This window comes from Salvelinus alpinus, chromosome 8 (assembly GCF_045679555.1).
Source record: "Salvelinus alpinus chromosome 8, SLU_Salpinus.1, whole genome shotgun sequence".
NCBI lineage: Eukaryota > Metazoa > Chordata > Actinopteri > Salmoniformes > Salmonidae > Salvelinus > Salvelinus alpinus.
Genome location: NC_092093.1, coordinates 34885550 through 34903625, shown reverse-complemented (window position 1 = coordinate 34903625; position 18076 = coordinate 34885550). Strand labels below are relative to the sequence as shown.

Sequence of the window (18076 nt, the reverse complement as noted above, 5' to 3'; positions counted from 1 at the left end):
CAGGGGAGGTTAGCATGTCTTGGGGGTATGATATTTGTGGGTCTGTAACTTTCTCATAATTTAAAGTAAATGTTACACCAAAATTACACAATACATTATTTACCATTAATTTCTATTGATGGAATTTGTATTGTCCCAAGCTGGATGTAGTCATTGTTGCGTGCAATGAATATGGGACCAAAAACCAAACTTTTTACTACTTTAATACACATATAAGTGAATTCGTCCCAAAACCTTTGGTCCACTTAAATGGGGGGACTATGTACAAAGTGGTGTAACTTCTAAACAATTCACTTGATATTTATCAAAATACCTTCAAATGAAATCTGTAAGTCTGCACTTTAACCTCGTAGTCATTGTACCAATTCAAACCCAAAGTGCTGGAGTACAGAACCAAAACAACAAAAATTTGTCTCTGTCTCAATTCTTTTGGAGCTCACTGTATTTATTCTGAATACAATTGTATTTCTGAAGAGTCAGGTTGAAATATTTGACCAGAAATTATCATTCTAAACGCCCTCCTGAACCAACTGTAAAAGAATGCATACACCATAGGATTAATAGTTGAATTCAAATAGGCAATCCATATAAGTGTTTCAAACAAAACGGGTGGGGTAGAGTAACTAATAAAAGGATCAATGCTGTTGATGACAAAAAAGGGTGTCCAGAATGATAGAAATACCCCCATAATGATAGCAAGTGTTTTGGTGGCCTTCCTCTGTGATTTGCCTACAGTGTTCTGATTGGTTGTACCCTGAATTGAGCGTGCCTGTCTCTGTGCTATTAGGAAAATCTTTAGGTAGATGCTAAGCAACCCGACTCCTGGGATGTAGAATGAGAGCACCGAAGACGCAGTACTTGATGCTTTGTTTTGAAACAAAATACATCCTCCCTCACAGGCAACATCCATGCCCCAAATACTGATCCCCAGAAATACTATACCAAACACTACTATAGCAGAACCAGTCCAGGTGACCAGCATCATAATCAGAACAACATGAACAGTTATTTTAGTTCTATAAAGGAGAGGGCGACACACTGCATAATACCTGTCAATGGAAATGAAACACAAGTTAAGAATGGATGTATTGCACAACATGATATCAGTGCTGGTTTGGATTTTACAGAATAAATCTCCAAAATACCAGCAGCTTTCCACTGAATATACCATTCTGGGAGGCATCACTAAAACCCCCAAGAGAAGGTCTGACACAGCCAGAGAGAGGATGAGGTAGTTGGTTGGGGTGTGGAGCTGTTTGAAGTGGATGATGGGAATGATTACAAGAAGGTTGCCACACACTGTGAGAACAGACATTGAGCCAAGTAAGAGATAAAGTAATACTCGTATTGTTGGAGGAAAGATTGATCTTTTGCAAGACCCATTCACTGATTCAAAACATAGAAGTATATTCTCAACAATATCAGCCTTGCTGAGACTGATTCCTGGTTCCATGGTCGTGGTTGAAAGAATCTTATCTGAAATATGAAAGATACATTATTGTATGTTAACATCAATTATAGAATATTTGTTGGAAATTATTACATTATGATGGATGATTTAATTAAACAAATTCAAATGCTGTATTTTTGTCACTTGATAAAATGTATTAAAATGTACATTACTTTTGCTTATTCGTTGGAAATATTACCACAAACACCGAAAGGGAAGTGTTTTTCCATTTCAAAAGATAGTTAATACATTTTTTCTGTTCAATTCAGCATACCTTACCTCTCAGCCATGCAGATGGTGATGTATCACATGTAAACCCTTTTTCTCTGGTCGCAATGTGATGCAAATGTGAACTTGACTCTTGTGCTTTTGTACCTGTAGTCTATTACCATAATGATGATCACAATATAACGTTGACCAATCAGACATTGCTACATTCAACTCTACATAAAAAATCTGTAGCAGAGAACTAAAGTTAATGATGTCATACTTGTAACCACTCCCTTCAAGAGGATATGATAGTATCTTTCATCAGCCACAAGGCCATCCAATCAGTTAGTTCATTACACATTTGACTGTTTTTGCCAAATTCGCTACAATAAATTGATTTAAGGTGCTGGATTCAATCCGTATTGCCGAAGTTCCGCATTGTAGCCCAATTGACATTTAAAAGCAATGTTCTATTCACAGCATTATCAGGAATTACCTTTACATTTTAAGCGCACTACAGCTCAGAATTTCAGAGATAAGGCTTAAATCCAGCACTACCCCACAAGACCAGACTTGTGGTTACACGTAAGAGAAATGACTGATAGGGTTATAATACCTACAGCAACCTCCTCCTCATTCCAAATATTGGTGATCCAAATGCACCTTGATCCTGAATGATTTGTCTGCTGATATGGTAGTAGGTTACACAGAATACACAGAACACAGAGCCATTTTAATGTGAGATCATTGCTCAGCTCTTTCGGGTTACTAGGTACTCGTCATGTTCAGGCAAGTGCACAGATAGGGCTCAACCAGCTCCCGAGCAGCTGCTCTTTTGCCCGCTTATGAAAAAGTGTCCTTGCAGCTTGCTGGATTATTAAAAATGGTATGAATAATACAAATGTAATAAATTGTCTCTTTTAATTTTTAATGTAACGAATTGCACATCAAACTAGCTAATTTCATGAGCTCCCGAATCTCAGAAAATGTCCCCTTCACCTGCCCTAAGAGTGCACTCATCTGACTTGCATGTAGTGGCCACTGGCTGGCGACGCCGGGTGGGGAGACTTGAATGCTGGTAGGAGGCTATTATTGAGTTGAATCTGTCATATGTGTCTCTCACCGTTAGGGACAACAAATGGGCTAAGTCTACTAGTTGTTAGTAAGAGGCAGTTGTCAGAAGCAGAATAAACTCAAATCATGTAAAAATTGTTTATTTCAACAGCATAGCTAACAGAAGTGTAAAGTAACTATACTGAACAAAAATATAAACGCATCATGTAAAGTGTTGGTCTCATGTTTCATGAGCTGAAATAAAACATCCCAGAAATGTTCCACACTTACAAAAAGCTTATTTCTCTCAAATGTTGTGCATAAATTTGTTAACATCCCTGTTAGTGAGCATTTCTCCATTTCCAAGATTATCCATCCACCTGACAGGTGTGGCATATCAAGAAGCTGACTAGACTAAACAGCATAATCTTTTCACAGGTGCACCTTGTGCTGGGGACAATAAAAGGCCACTCTAAAATGTTAATTTATGTCACACAACACAATGCCACAGATGTTTCAAGTTTTGAGGGAGTGTGCAATTGGAATTCTGACTGCATGAATGTACACCAGAGCTGTTGCCAGAGAATGTAATGTTCATTACTCTACCATAAGACACCTCCGACGTCGTTTGAAAGAATTTGGCAGTACGTCCAACTTCAGACCACATGCAACCTTGCCAGCCCAAGACCTCCACATCTGGCTTCTTCACCTGCAGGATTGTCTGAGACCAGCCACCCAGACAGCTGATAAAACTGTGGGTTTGCACAAGCAAAGAATTTACATTTACATTTACATTTAAGTCATTTAGCAGACGCTCTTATCCAGAGCGACTTACAAATTGGTGCATTCACCTTATGATATCCAGTGGAACAACCACTTTACAATAGTGCATCTAACTCTTTTAAGGGGGGGGGGGGGTTAGAAGGATTACTTTATCCTATCCTAGGTATTCCTTAAAGAGGTGGGGTTTCAGGTGTCTCCGGAAGGTGGTGATTGACTCCGCTGACCTGGCGTCGTGAGGGAGTTTGTTCCACCATTGGGGTGCCAGAGCAGCGAACAGTTTTGACTGGGCTGAGCGGGAACTGTACTTCCTCAGAGGTAGGGAGGCGAGCAGGCCAGAGGTGGATGAACGCAGTGCCCTTGTTTGGGTGTAGGGCCTGATCAGAGCCTGAAGGTACGGAGGTGCCGTTCCCCTCACAGCTCCGTAGGCAAGCACCATGGTCTTGTAGCGGATGCGAGCTTCAACTGGAAGCCAGTGGAGAGAGCGGAGGAGCGGGGTGACGTGAGAGAACTTGGGAAAGTTGAACACCAGACGGGCTGCGGCGTTCTGGATGAGTTGTAGGGGTTTAATGGCACAGGCAGGGAGCCCAGCCAACAGCGAGTTGCAGTAATCCAGACGGGAGATGACAAGTGCCTGGATTAGGACCTGCGCCGCTTCCTGCGTGAGGCAGGGTCGTACTCTGCGAATGTTGTAGAGCATGAACCTACAGGAACGGGTCACCGCCTTGATGTTAGTTGAGAACGACAGGGTGTTGTCCAGGATCACGCCAAGGTTCTTAGCACTCTGGGAGGAGGACACAATGGAGTTGTCAACCGTGATGGCGAGATCATGGAACGGGCAGTCCTTCCCCGGGAGGAAGAGCAGCTCCGTCTTGCCGAGGTTCAGCTTGAGGTGGTGATCCGTCATCCACACTGATATGTCTGCCAGACATGCAGAGATGCGATTCACCACCTGGTTATCAGAGGGGGGAAAGGAGAAGATTAATTGTGTGTCGTCTGCATAGCAATGATAGGAGAGACCATGTGAGGATATGACAGAGCCAAGTGACTTGGTGTATAGCGAGAATAGGAGAGGGCCTAGAACAGAGCCCTGGGGGACACCAGTGGTGAGAGCACGTGGTGCGGAGACAGATTCTCGCCGCGCCACCTGGTAGGAGCGACCTGTCAGGTAGGACGCAATCCAAGCGTGGGCCGCGCCGGAGATGCCCAGCTCGGAGAGGGTGGAGAGGATAATTTCTGCAGAAAACCGTCTCATGGAAGCTTATCTTCGTGCTCTTCACCAGGGTCTTGTACAGGGAGTACAGGAGGGGACTGAGCACACACCCCTGAGGGGCCTCCTTGTTGAGGATCAGCGTGGCGGATGTGTTGTTGCCTACCCTTCCCACCTGGGGGCGGCCCGTCAGGAAGTCCAGGATCCAGTTGCAGAGGGAGGTGTTTAGTCCTAGGGTGCTTAGCTTAGTGATGAGCTTTGAGGGCACTATGGTGTTGAACACTGAGCTATACTTAATGAATAGCATTCTCACATAGGTGTTCCTTTTGTCCAGGTGGGAAAGGGTAGTGTGGAGTGCAGTAGAGATTGCATCATCTGTGGATCTGTTGGGGCGGTATGCAAATTGGAGTGGGTCTAGGGTTTCTGGGATAATGGTGTTGATGTGAGCCATGACCAGACTTTCAAAGCACTTCATGGCTACAGCAATGAGCGCTTTGGGTCTGTTGTCATTTAAACAGGTTACCTTAATGTTCTTTGGCACAGGGACTATGGTGGTCTGCTTGAAATATGTTGGTATTACAGACTCAGTCAGGTACAGGTTGAAAATGTCAGTGAAGATACTTGCCAGTGGATCAGCACATGCTCGGAGTACACGTCCTGGTAATCAGTCTGAATATTAACTTGTTTAAAGGTCTTACTCATATCGGCTACGGAGAGTGTGATCACACAGTCTCTTCCGCATGCTTCAGTGTTACTTGCCTCAAAGCGTGTGTGGAGTAAAGGTGGTCTAGAGTTTTTTCCCCCTCTGGTTGCACATTTAACATGCTGGTAGAAATTAGGTCAAATGGATTAGAGTTTCCCTGCATTAAAGTCCCCGGCCACTAGGATTGCCGCCTCTGGATGAGCGTTTTCCTCTTTGCTTTTGCCCCTATGCAGCTCATTGTGTGCGGTCTTAGTACCAGCATCGGTTTGTGGTGGTATATAGACAGCTACGAAGAATACAGGTGAAAACTCTCTTGGTAAATAGCGTGGTGTGCAGCTTATCATGAGATACTCTACCTCAGGCGAGCAAAACCTCAGACTTCCTTAGATTTCGTGCACCAGCTGTTGTTTACAAATATACATAGACTGCCAGCCCGTCTTACCAGAGGCCGCTGTTCTATCCTGCTGAAAAGCTTAAATCCCGCCAGCTGTATGTTATTCATGTCGTCATTCAGCCACGACTCTGTGAAACATAAGATATTACAGATATTAATTTCCGTTGGTAGGATATACGTGATCGTAGTTCATCTATTTTATTATAGATTGATTGTACATTGACTAATAGGACCAATGGTAAAGGTATATTACCCTCTCGGCATCGGATCCTTACAAGGCACCCGGACCTTCGTCCCCGATATCTCCATCTCTTACTCCTGTGGATGACGGAGAGGAGGGCCTTGTCGGGCGTCTGAAGTAAATCCTTCCCGTCCGACTCAATGAAGAAAAAGTATTCCTCCAGTACGGGGTGAGTAATCGCTGTCCTGATATCTAGAAGCTCTTTTTCGGTCACAAGACACGGTGGCAGTAATATTATGTACAAAATAAGTTACAAATAACAGGAAAAAACATACACAAGAGCACAATTGGTTACGGGATCGTAAAAAACGACAGCCATCTCCTTCGGCACCATTAACCACAAGCCATTTTACGAGAGTAGAAATCAGTGAAGCAGATATCAGAGGACAAGTTAGAATTGGGTCTAGCAACAGTAGATGGGCCACGATGTACATGCACATTTCCAGATATCATCAACAGTAATACAATCAAGGCACGGCAGAGGAAAGAGAGAGCTCTGCAGTGTTGATTTATGACATTTGAATGTGGATTAGATGGCAACAAGATCATATTGTACAGCAATTTCATCAGGTAACATGAATACAAAGCCGGTGAGAGGTGGTTCGAATTGAATGGGGGGCCAAGAGTCCGTGTAACCAATAGAGAGTCAGAGTCCCGAGTGTGGGAACAAACATAGTCTGTCCCACAGTTGGGTAACAAGAAGGTTCATAGTCAACAAAGCATGCAGGAATCATGAGGCAAATAGCAAAATACACAATAAAAAATATAATGACTTGTGGCTCAATGTCATTCGCCCCAACACTGCCTGTGTGCTGGAGTCGAGGGAAAGTTGGGAAGAGAGGGGGGAGTGTGGTGGGGGTACCTGTACCAGACAGGGGGAGACAGGCCAGGGAAGACCATGAACAGATCGCCAGGTGGAATCCAAGCACCAGTGCAGCAGGCAACGGGAGTAGGTGTCACACCCACTTGGGAGAAGCTTTTATTTCTGGAGGCAGATTTCTTGTAGAAAATGACATGTCTGTGAACGACGGTAGAGGGCTTGTGAGACTCCTGCCATTTGTTTGACTCAAAGGCTTTGACACCTTTCACTTCACACCTCAGTGCTAATTGAGGTTGTTGGTCAGTTTCTTTCCTAGCAGCTTGGTACTTTGTAGCCTTATTTATTAAGCTTTATATAACACATTTCTCTAGAGATTATTGTCTTTTACTTTTAGCGTTCAGAAGTAGGTTCAGACTGAACTTTACTCACTCAGTGTTGTTGCGGACGGTATTTCCAGGTTCCGCTGTGTTTCTTCTGCAGGTTTTGGTTTGTTAGAAGTTTTTTTCTTTTTACTCCTTGGTAGAAATAGTCCATTCAGGCAATTATGTCCAAAATCAAGGTGTTATGTATGAAATTGTGATTTGGATTGAAGATTTTGATGTTGAGGTTAGTATCCTGGCGGAAAAAATTCAAGTTTATCTCCATTTATCCAACTCCTATTCTATGTTTTCTCAGGAGAACTCAGGAGCCCATGCTCTCTGTGTGTGTCTCTCTCTCTTTCAGCTATAACCGTATGTCATGCTCTATAAAGGGTTCATAAATGTGGCATAACTGTGTGACATAACCACCAATGTCAAATGTGATACAACCCACTATGACAAATATGACAAACGTGTTTTTATAAAGAGTGGCATAAGCACCGTTTAATAAAGGCTTTATAAATCATATTAAATTGTGTTCACAACAATGCTTAAACCACATCAGGGATGACTTTTGAGATCTGTAAAAAATCTAAGAAACTTCGATTTTTGAGTGTAGGTGTCCGTTATTTCATAGGGCATGCCCTGCACAGTTTTTTGGGTTACCAGTGTTTCTGTAGCACAATAAGCGCACGGGATGAGTTCGCAAATCAAATGCCCAGCTGTGGTGCCACTGGACAGCATAAAACGAACGAGTAAGTTAAAATGTATTTATTGTAATTTAAATGAGTTTGTCGCAGTTAAGTGTTGAGTTAAATTACATAGCTGCTGTACCTCAATCGTTATTTCAAATAATTTCAGTGACTTGACAGCAGTTGCTTGCTACGTTAGCTAGCTAACAAAATGTATGTAGTTAGTAGGCTCAGCTAAATAATAATCCCCCAAGATACACCGACAGAGGAATACAATAGTACGATTCAAACAGAGTTTCCAATCTCCCCTTTACAGAAATGCCCTTATCCAGATGGTGTGACAAAGGCATTTCCTAACAGACCTGCTAACTCTCTTTGTTGTTGCTTTAAGGTTGGAACCAACATGTAGTACCTCCAGCAGGCAGAGAGGCAAGAACCATTCATCCGCCAGCTCAGAAACAAGCTACACTCTTCACATCCATGTGTAATGTTCAATGTAATTGCATTGCTGAACTTTTTTAAAACTGAATGTATTTGTATTGTTTTAAAAATGTACAAATAAAAGGACGTATGTTAGTTATTAGTTATAATTCCCTAAGTGTTAATACATTTGTGTTTAGATCATTAAGCCTTTATGTGTAATGAATGACCAAATGTGTCTGAATTTATAGTAAGTACAGCGTCATATGATATAAGGCATTTATGTATGTGTTATAAAATACCAAAGGGGTCTGACTTAAAGTAAGTACAGCGTCATATGATGTAGACTCTTTATGGATGTGTTATGAATTATCAAAGGTGTCTCACTTCAAATGAAGTGTTACAGGACACTACATAAAGTCTCAATGAATAGGTTATTAACGTTCTACTGATTTATGAAGGTTCTCTTATCATACACAGGTTACTGTAGGGTGTGAAAGGTATTTACTTAATACCCATCCCGGATCCCGGAGCATCCTCATCAAAAAAGCTGACTAGCATAGCCTAGCCTAACGGGACTGGGATATCATATAATATAATTTTCATGAAATCACAAGTCCAATACAGCAAATGAAAGATAAACATCTTGTGAATCCAGCCATCATTTCCGATTTTTAAAATGTTTTACAGCGAAAACACAATATGTATTTCTATTAGCTAACCACAATAGCCAAAGACTCAACCGCATATTTTCACCATATTTCTACCGCATAGGTAGCTATCACAAAACCAACCAAATAGAGATATAATTAGTCACTAACCAAGAAACAACTTCATCAGATGACAGTCTTATAACATGTTATACAATAAATGTATGTTTTGTTCGAAAATGTGCATATTTGAGGTATAAATCATAGTTTTACATTGCAGCTACCATCAAAAATATCACCAAAGCAGCCAGAATAATTACAGAGAGCAACGTGAAATACCTAAATAGTCATCATAAAACATTTATGAAAAATACATGGTGTACAGCAAATGAAAGATAAACATCTTGCGAATCCAGCCAATATTTCTGATTTTTTTAAGTGTTTTACAGCGAAAACACAATATAGCATTATATTAGCTTACCACAATAGCCACACACACAAACGCATTTATTCACCGCATAGATAGCATTCGCAAAAACCAGCAAAAGATATAAAATTAATCACTAACCTTGAACAACTTCATCAGATGACAGTCTTATAACATCAGGTTATACAATACACTTATGTTTTGTTTGAAAATGTGCATATTTAGAGCTGCAAACCGTGGTTATACATTGTGAAAATGTAGCAACATTTCCCCAGAATGTCAGGAGCTATTTTGGACACTCACCTAATCTGACCAAAGAACTCATCATAAACTTTACATAAAAATACTTGTTGTATGGCAAATGAAAGATACACTGGTTCTTAATGCAACCGCCGTGTTAGATTTTTAAAAATAACTTTACCACAACAAACAGCTTGCGTTATTGCGAGACAGCGCCCGCCAAAACGGCGGAGAATAGAAATAACATTTTCCACAGAAATACGAAATAACATCATAAATTGTTCTTACTTTTGCTGAGCTTCCATCAGAATCTTGTACAAGGAGTCCTATTTCCAGAATAAATCGTTGTTTGGTTTTAGAATGTCCTTTTCTCCTGTCGAATTCGCGCCACAATGCTAGCCAATGTTGATGACGTTCCCAGTTTCTCTCGACGCAAAGAACGGAAAACTCCAAAAGTCCCAATAAACGTTGAATAATCTGATAAAACTCGGTTGAGAAAACATACTTTACGATGATATTATCACATGTATCAAATAAAATCAGAGTCGGAGATATTAGCCGTGTATACCGAACGCTTATCAGAAGACAATATGGAGGTGCTTCGCGGTAGGTAGAGAAAGGAAATTCCTGACCTGCCACTCCAAAAGCTCTTGTTCGACCTCAGATCAAGCTAGACACCCCATTCCACCTTCCACTGCCTATTGACATCTAGTGGAAGGCGTATGAAGTGCATGAATATCGATAAATATAAGCCAGTTGAATAGGCAGGCCCTGGAACAGAGCCTCGTTTTCAGATTTTTCACTTCCTGTATGGAAGTTTGCTGCAAAATGAGTTCTGTTTTACTCACAGATATAATTCAAACAGTTTTAGAAACTTGAGTGTTTTCTATCCAATAGTAATAATAATATGCATATTGTATGATCTAGAATAGAGTACGAGGCAGTTTAATTTGTGCACGATTTTTTCCAAAGTGAAAATAGCGCCCCCCTATTGACAAGAAGTTAAATGGATTGGGCGGAAGTCTCTGGGAACGAGATTAGGTGTAACGTCACTAACATGACTTCACTTTAGAGCGTGTGCCATCCTTCAGCTCAACATGTCACCCTTTATAAAGCACATGTTTATATCATATTCGACATATTGGGTTATGTCACGTTTGACAATGGTGTTTATGTCACAAAGTTATGCCACATTTGTGAACCCTTTATAAAGCATGATATATGGTTATAGATGCTTTGTAGCACATTTATGTAGTTCTTATAAAGGCATTATGAAGGCTTTATGAAGCCTTTATAACCTGAACGTAATTTAAAGCGGGACCAAACATTTGTTTTTGGAACACTTCAGGTGTTCACGTGAAACTCATGCGGTTTTCCGTAAGGGGTATATCGGCCTTCATATTGGTATGTGAACCTCATTACGATCTTACGAACAGACTGCAGAGTTCTGTACTTGTTTTTTATGTGCTCTTGAATAAAAATGTTTGTTGAAAAAAATTATAAAAATACAATAAATCTCATACTATATGAAATTATACTGGAATGAGTTATCCATCTTGATAATATTTTTCTCTGCAAAACTGACAGGTGCTCTACTGAAGAAGTAAAAAAAATGGAAGGTGGGAAAACAAATAGATACAGTAAAGGCCTTGTACATGCCTGGAGTATTTAAAATGCATTCAAATGTACCATTTCACGTTGCCATCCTTCCTGAGATGCCTGGGCTTCAGAGGCTAAATGTACCATAACTTGTTTGCATCTCAGATACAGATGGAAAACACAGGGCCAAATAAACAAACAAGGAAAGAATCAATGTATATAGCATGCAGTACGACTTATTTGTTATCACATTACAACCTACATTATGTGCCAGATTCACAGTTCAAGATTAATATGTATAGTACCTGTCAAAAGTTTGGACTCACCTACACATTCCAGGGTTTTTCTTTATTTTTTACTATTTTCTACATTGTAGAATAATAGTAAAGATATGAAATAACACATAAGGAATAATTTAGTAACCAAAAAAGTGTTCCAAATCAAAATATTGGCACATCAGGCAAAGGGTGGCTACTTTGAAGAATCTCAAATATGAAATATATTTTATATGATTATTATATGATTCCATATGTGTTATTTCATAGTGTTGATGTCTTCCCTATTCTACAATGTAGTAAAAATAAAGAAAAACCCTTGAATGAATAGGTGTGCCCAAACTTTTGACTGGTACTGTATATTGTGTGCATACTGTTGGTCAGTTATGAGATGGAGGAAAATCAAGGGATATACAGTATCATGTGAAGTATAAATTACAATCTTCAAAAAATAGTATCAAAGAAAACATTACACATTATCAACAAAAATTCTCGCATTTCAAAAATATCACCTAAGTGCAAACATTTTTTCACCATGTCATTTAGACATAATTTATTCAGCTGGAGTTACAAAACAATTAACACAAAACTGAAAGGATACTACATCCACAGAGATCCTATAAAAATGTACTGTGTGTGTGTGTGTGTGTGTGTGTGTGTGTGTGTGTGTGTGTGTGTGTGTGTGTGTGTGTGTGTGTGTGTGTGTGTGTGTGTGTGTGTGTGTGTGTGTGTGTGTGTGTGTGTGTGTGTGTGTGTACTGTTTGTGTGTGTATGTATGTATAAGATATGGGAGAGGAGAGGCTAACTCCTACTAGATGACATGGATTGATTTCATATTTTAGGGCCAACTGGATTATACTTGTTTTTTAAACCTACACACCTGTGTCTGATATGGTTTAATAAAGGACTGAGAACAAAGGCACATGTCACACTTCTTTGTCAGTACTGATTTTAGACATACAGTGAGCTCCAAAAGTATTGGAACAAATTCACTTATGTGTATTAAAGTAATAAAAAGTTATGTTTTTGGTCTCATATTCATGGCACGCAATGACTACATCCAGCTTGTGACTCTACAAATTTGTTGGATGCATTTGCAGTTTTTTTCTCGGTTGTGTTTCAGATTATTTTGTGCCCAAATGATATGAATGGTACATAATGTATTGTGTCATTTTGGAGTCACGTTTTATTGTAAATAATAATAGAATATGTTTCTAAACACTTATTTTGTTGTTATATTTTACCGCCTTTTTCTTCCCAATTACGATCTTGTCTCATCGCTGCAACTCCCCAATGTGCTCGGGAGGCGAAGGTCGAGTCATGCGTCCTCCGAAACATGACCCGCCAAACCGTGCTTCTTAACACCCGTCCGCTTAACCTAGAAGCCAGCTGCACCAATGTGTTGGAGAAAACACCTTTCAACTGACGACCAGAGTCAGTCGCTAGAGCTCAAGTAGTCGCTAGAGCTCGATAAGCCAAGGAAAGCCTCCCCCCCCTGGGCAAACCCTCCCCTAACCCGGACGACGCTGGGCCAATTGTGCACCGTGCTATGGGACCCCCGGTCTGCAATGACGCCTCAAGCACTGTGATGCATTTCTAAACACCTCTACATTAATGTGGATGCTATTATGATTACGGATAATCCTGAATGAATCGTGAATAATGATGAGTGAGAAAGTTAGATGCACAAATATCATACCCTCAAGACATGCTAAACTCGCACCATTACAATAACGGGAGGTTAGCATGTGTTGGGTGTATGATATTTGTGCGTGGTAACTTTCTCACTCATAATTTAAAGTATAAGTGACAACAAAATTACACAACACATTATTTACCATTCATTTCTATTGATAGAATTTGTAGAGTCCCAAGCTGGATGTAGTCATTGTTGCGTGCAATGAATATGGGACCAAAAACCTAACTTTTTACTACTTTAATGCACATAAAGGTGAATTCATTCAAATACATTTGGTTTACTAAAATGGGTGGACTATGTACAAAAAGGGCTGTAATTTCTAAACAATTCACCCGATATGGTTCAAAATATCCTCAAATTTCATATCCAAAGTGCTGGAGTACAGAGCCAAAACAACAAAACGTGTCTCTGTCTCAATTCTTTTGGAGCTCACTGTATTTATTCTGAAAACAATTGTATTTCTGAAGAGTCAGGTTGAAATATTTGACCAGAAATTATCATTCTAAACGCCCTCCTGAACCAACTGTAATAGAATGCATACACCATAGGATTAATAGTTGAATTCAAATAGCCAAGCCATATAAGTGTTTCAAACAAAACGGGTGGGGTAGAGTAATTAATAAAAGGATCAATGCTGTTGACGACAAAAAAGGGTGTCCAGAATGATAGAAATACCCCCATAATGACAGCAAGTGTTTTGGTGGCCTTCCTCTGTGATTTGCCTACAGAGTTCTGATTGGTTGTACCCTGAATTGAGCGTGCCTGTCTCTGTGCTATTAGGAAAATCTTTAGGTAAATGCTAAGCATGCCTACTCCTGGGATGTAGAATGAGAGAACAAAAGACGCAGTACTCAATGGTTTGTTTTGAAACAAAATACATTCTCCCTCACTGGCAACATTTTTATAGTAAAAATCCTCCATGCCCCAAGTATTGAGCTCCAGAAATACTATACCAAACACTACTATAGCAGAACCAGTCCAGGTGACCAGCACCATAATCAGAACAATGTGAACAGTTATTTTAGTTCTATAAAGGAGAGGGCGACACACTGCATAATACCGGTCAATAGAAATGAAACACAAGTTAAGAATGGATGTATTGCACAACATGACATCAGTGCTGGTGTAGATTTTACAGAATAAATCCCCAAAATACCAGCAGCTTTCCGCTGAATATACCATTCTGGGAGGCATCACTAAAACCTCCAAGAGGAGGTCTGACACAGCCAGAGAGAGGATGAGGTAGTTGGTCGGGGTGTGGAGCTGTTTGAAGTGGATGATGGGAATGATTACAAGAAGGTTGCCACACACTGTGAGAACAGACATTGAGCCAAGTAAGAGATAAAGTAATACTCGTATTGTTGGAGGAAAGATTGATCTTTTGCAAGACCCATTCACTGATTCAAAACATAGAAGTATATTCTCAACAATATCAGCCTTGCTGAGACTGATTCCTGGTTCCATGGTCGTGGTTGAAAGAATCTTATCTGAAATATGAAAGATACATTATTGTATGTTAACATCAATTATAGAATATTTGTTGGAAATTATTACATTATGTTGGATGATTTAATTAAACAAATTCAAATGCTGTATTTTTGTCACTTGATAAAATGTATTAAAATGTACATTACTTTTGCTTATTCGTTGGAAATATTACCACAAACACCGAAAGGGAAGTGTTTTGCCATTTCAAAAGATAGTTAATACATTTTTTCTGTTCAATTCAGCATACCTTACCTCTCAGCCATGCAGATGGTGATGTATCACATGTAAACCCTTTTTCTCTGGTCGCAAAGTGATGCAAATGTGAACTTGACTCTTGTGCTTTTGTACCTGTAGTGTATTACCATAATGATGATCACAATATAACGTTGACCAATCAGACATTGCTACATTCAACTCTACATAATAAATCTGTAGCAGAGCACTAAAGTTAATGATGTCATACTTGTAACCACTCCCTTCAAGAGGATATGATAGTCCCTTTCATCAGCCACAAGGCCATCCAATCAGTTAGTTCATTACACATTTGACTGTTTTTGCCAAATTTGCTACAATAATTTGATTTAAGGTGCTGGATTCAATCCGTATTGCAGAAGTTCCGCAATGTAGCCCAATTAACATTTTAAAACAATGTTCTATTCACAGCATTATCAGGAATTACCTTTACATTTTAAGCGCACTACAGTGCAGAATTTCAGAGATAAGGCTTGAATCCAGCACTACCCCACAAGACCAGACTTGTGGTTACACGTAAGAGAAATGACTGATAGGGTTATAATACCTACAGCAACCTCCTCCTCATTCCAAATATTGGTGATCCAAATGCACCTTGATCCTGAATGATTTGTCTGCTGATATGGTAGTAGGTTACACAGACTACACAGAACACAGAGCCATTTTAATGTGAGATCATTGCTCAGCTCTTTCGGGTTTACTAGGTACTCGTCATGTTCAGGCAAGTGCACAGATAGGGCTCAACCAGCTCCCGAGCAGCTGCTCTTTTGCCCGCTTATGAAAAGTGTCCTTGCAGCTTGGTGGATTTTTAAATTTTTCATGAATAATACAAATGTAATAAATTGTGTCTTTTAATTTTTTATGTAACGAATTGCACATCAAGATTCCTGTAAAGCTTAGAGAGGATCTCATGTTAAATACTGTTGAAGTAATATGGCTACAGGTTCATCTGCCTCACCTAAAGCCCATTCTTGTTGGAAGCTGCTATAGACCATCAATTAACAGTCAGTATCTGAATAAAATGTGTGAAATGATTGATAATGTATTTAATATCAACAGAGAGGTATATTTTCTTGCAAACAGAGGAAGATCTTCAAAGGTAAGTGATTTATTTTATCGCTATTTCAGATTTTTGCGACGCCTCTGCTGGTTTGGAAAATGTTTTTAATACTGGTGTATGCGGGGCGCTGTCCTCAGATAATTGCATGGTATGCTTTCGCCTTTTTGAAATCTGACAACACGGTTGGATTAACAAGAAGTTAAGATTTGAAATGATGTAGGACACTTGTATGTTCATGAATGTTTAATATTACAATTTTGTAATTTGAATTTTGCGCGCTCCAGCTTCACCGGATGTTGTTGATTTTGATCCCGGTAATGGGATCTGTGACTATTAAGCATTCACCCATTAAGAAAATGACTGTAAAATTTTTTAAATCCCTGTGGCTTGATGAGGAATTGAAACTTTGAATGGTTGAGAGGAATTAGGCAAAAGGAATGGCAAATAAGTCCGGCTGCACAACCGATTGGCAAACGTACTGCAAATTAAGAAATCAATTGACTAAATGGAATAAAAAGAACAAGAAACTATACTATGAAACAAAGATAAATGATATAAAAAATGATAGTGAAAAGCTTTGGAGCACCTTAAATAAAAAAAATTGGCCAAAAAGGCAAACTCAGCTTCATCATTCAATAAATTAGATGGCTCACTCATCACAAAACACACTGATAATGCCATATACTTTAAGGATTTTCATGGGCAAGATTAGCAAAGTTAGGAATGACATGCCAGCAACAAACGCTGATGCTACACATCCAAGTATAACTGATCGTATTCTGATAGACAAGCATTGTAATTTTGAATTATAAAAAGTGAGTGTGGAAGAGGTGAAAAAATGACTGAGGATAAAAGCGGATGATATTGCCACTCCTCTTTGCCATATCTTCAATCTAAGCCTACTAGAAAGTGTGTGCCCTCAGGCCTGGAGAGAAGAAAAAGTAATTCCGCTACCCAAGAATAGTAAAGCCGCCTTTACGGGCTCAAATAGCCAACCAATCAGGCTGTTACCAACCCTTAGTAAACTTTTGGAAGAAATTGTCAGATACAATGCTATTTACCTGAAAACAAATTGACAACAGACTTTCAGCACGCTTATAGGGAAGGACTTTCAACAAGCATGACATTTACACAAATGACTGATGATTGGCTGAGAAATATGTATGATAAAAATATTGTGGGCACTGTCTTCTGATGGCGGTGATTGGGAAGAAACGGCGATCAACAGTGTTATTGTCAAGGAAGACGTTGACCAAGTTTTGAAATCTGTGGAATGCCCGGTGGAAGCAGAGTATGATTGCAAATGTGGAGGGAGTCGAAAAGAGAACACAGGAAGCTGTTGTATAAAACACATGTCTATGGATTATTCAAAATAAGGGCAACCAAGGCATCAATGACAGAGTCTAGCTACATTTTCATATATTATACATTCTAATCTTGTCATGAAGTATTTTTCATTGCAAGTGAAAGCTTATGGTTAGCTAGCTAACTCACATTAGCTGGCTGGCTCGCTATGATCTGTGCATGACCTGTGGAGTAATATTATTTGTATCTCAGAAAGCCATTTGTATTGCGAGTTATAGCCTAATGTTAGCTAGCCAGCTAACATTGAACCTAGTTGTTAGTTTTAGCTACCTGCAGATTCATGCATGGTGCATGCTAGTATGGGTTGGGATCAATGTTCTTCTAATTTTAATGGGGCACTGTGCAAATCTTAGGTCTCGTGAGCGGAAACTTGAACATTGTGAGAATTTTGTGCAACTTCCGGCATTCATTTACTATTACCACTGAGGATGTACCCTTACAGTTTTAGACAGTATCCAATAGTCTATTGTGGCTATTTGAACATAATGTAGTCCTACCAACAAAACCAATGGAGCAAATCCCATAACATTTTCACATGGAAATAGCATTAGATTTGTATAAGATAGCCTACTGTAGCCTATATGTGGTGTTCAGTGCAGGCCTACATTGCATGAGACTTAAAAAAAAAAAAAAAAACATTATGAAGGGCTTGACATGAATTAATGATTTTTTACTTGGTCTGTAACACG

The 18076-nt window shown here is 39.6% G+C and overlaps 2 protein-coding genes across 2 annotated transcripts; both read right to left on the bottom strand.

Annotated features, from left to right (window-relative positions):
- Positions 1 to 445: 445 nt before the first annotated feature.
- LOC139582362 (trace amine-associated receptor 1-like) lies at positions 446 to 2000 on the bottom strand. Its single transcript, XM_071412337.1, has 2 exons — positions 1730 to 2000; positions 446 to 1476 (listed from the first exon to the last, which is right to left on the bottom strand). Exon 2 carries the CDS (start codon positions 1451 to 1453, stop codon positions 446 to 448), a length of 1008 nt encoding a protein of 335 aa, XP_071268438.1. The 5' UTR covers positions 1454 to 1476; positions 1730 to 2000.
- Positions 2001 to 13640: 11640 nt separating this feature from the next.
- On the bottom strand, positions 13641 to 15002 carry LOC139582361 (trace amine-associated receptor 1-like). The gene is made up of 2 exons (XM_071412336.1): positions 14963 to 15002; positions 13641 to 14709 (listed from the first exon to the last, which is right to left on the bottom strand). The coding sequence occupies exon 2, from the start codon at positions 14684 to 14686 to the stop codon at positions 13661 to 13663; it is 1026 nt and encodes a 341-aa protein (XP_071268437.1). The 5' UTR covers positions 14687 to 14709; positions 14963 to 15002; the 3' UTR covers positions 13641 to 13660.
- Between the last annotated feature and the right edge of the window lie 3074 nt (positions 15003 to 18076).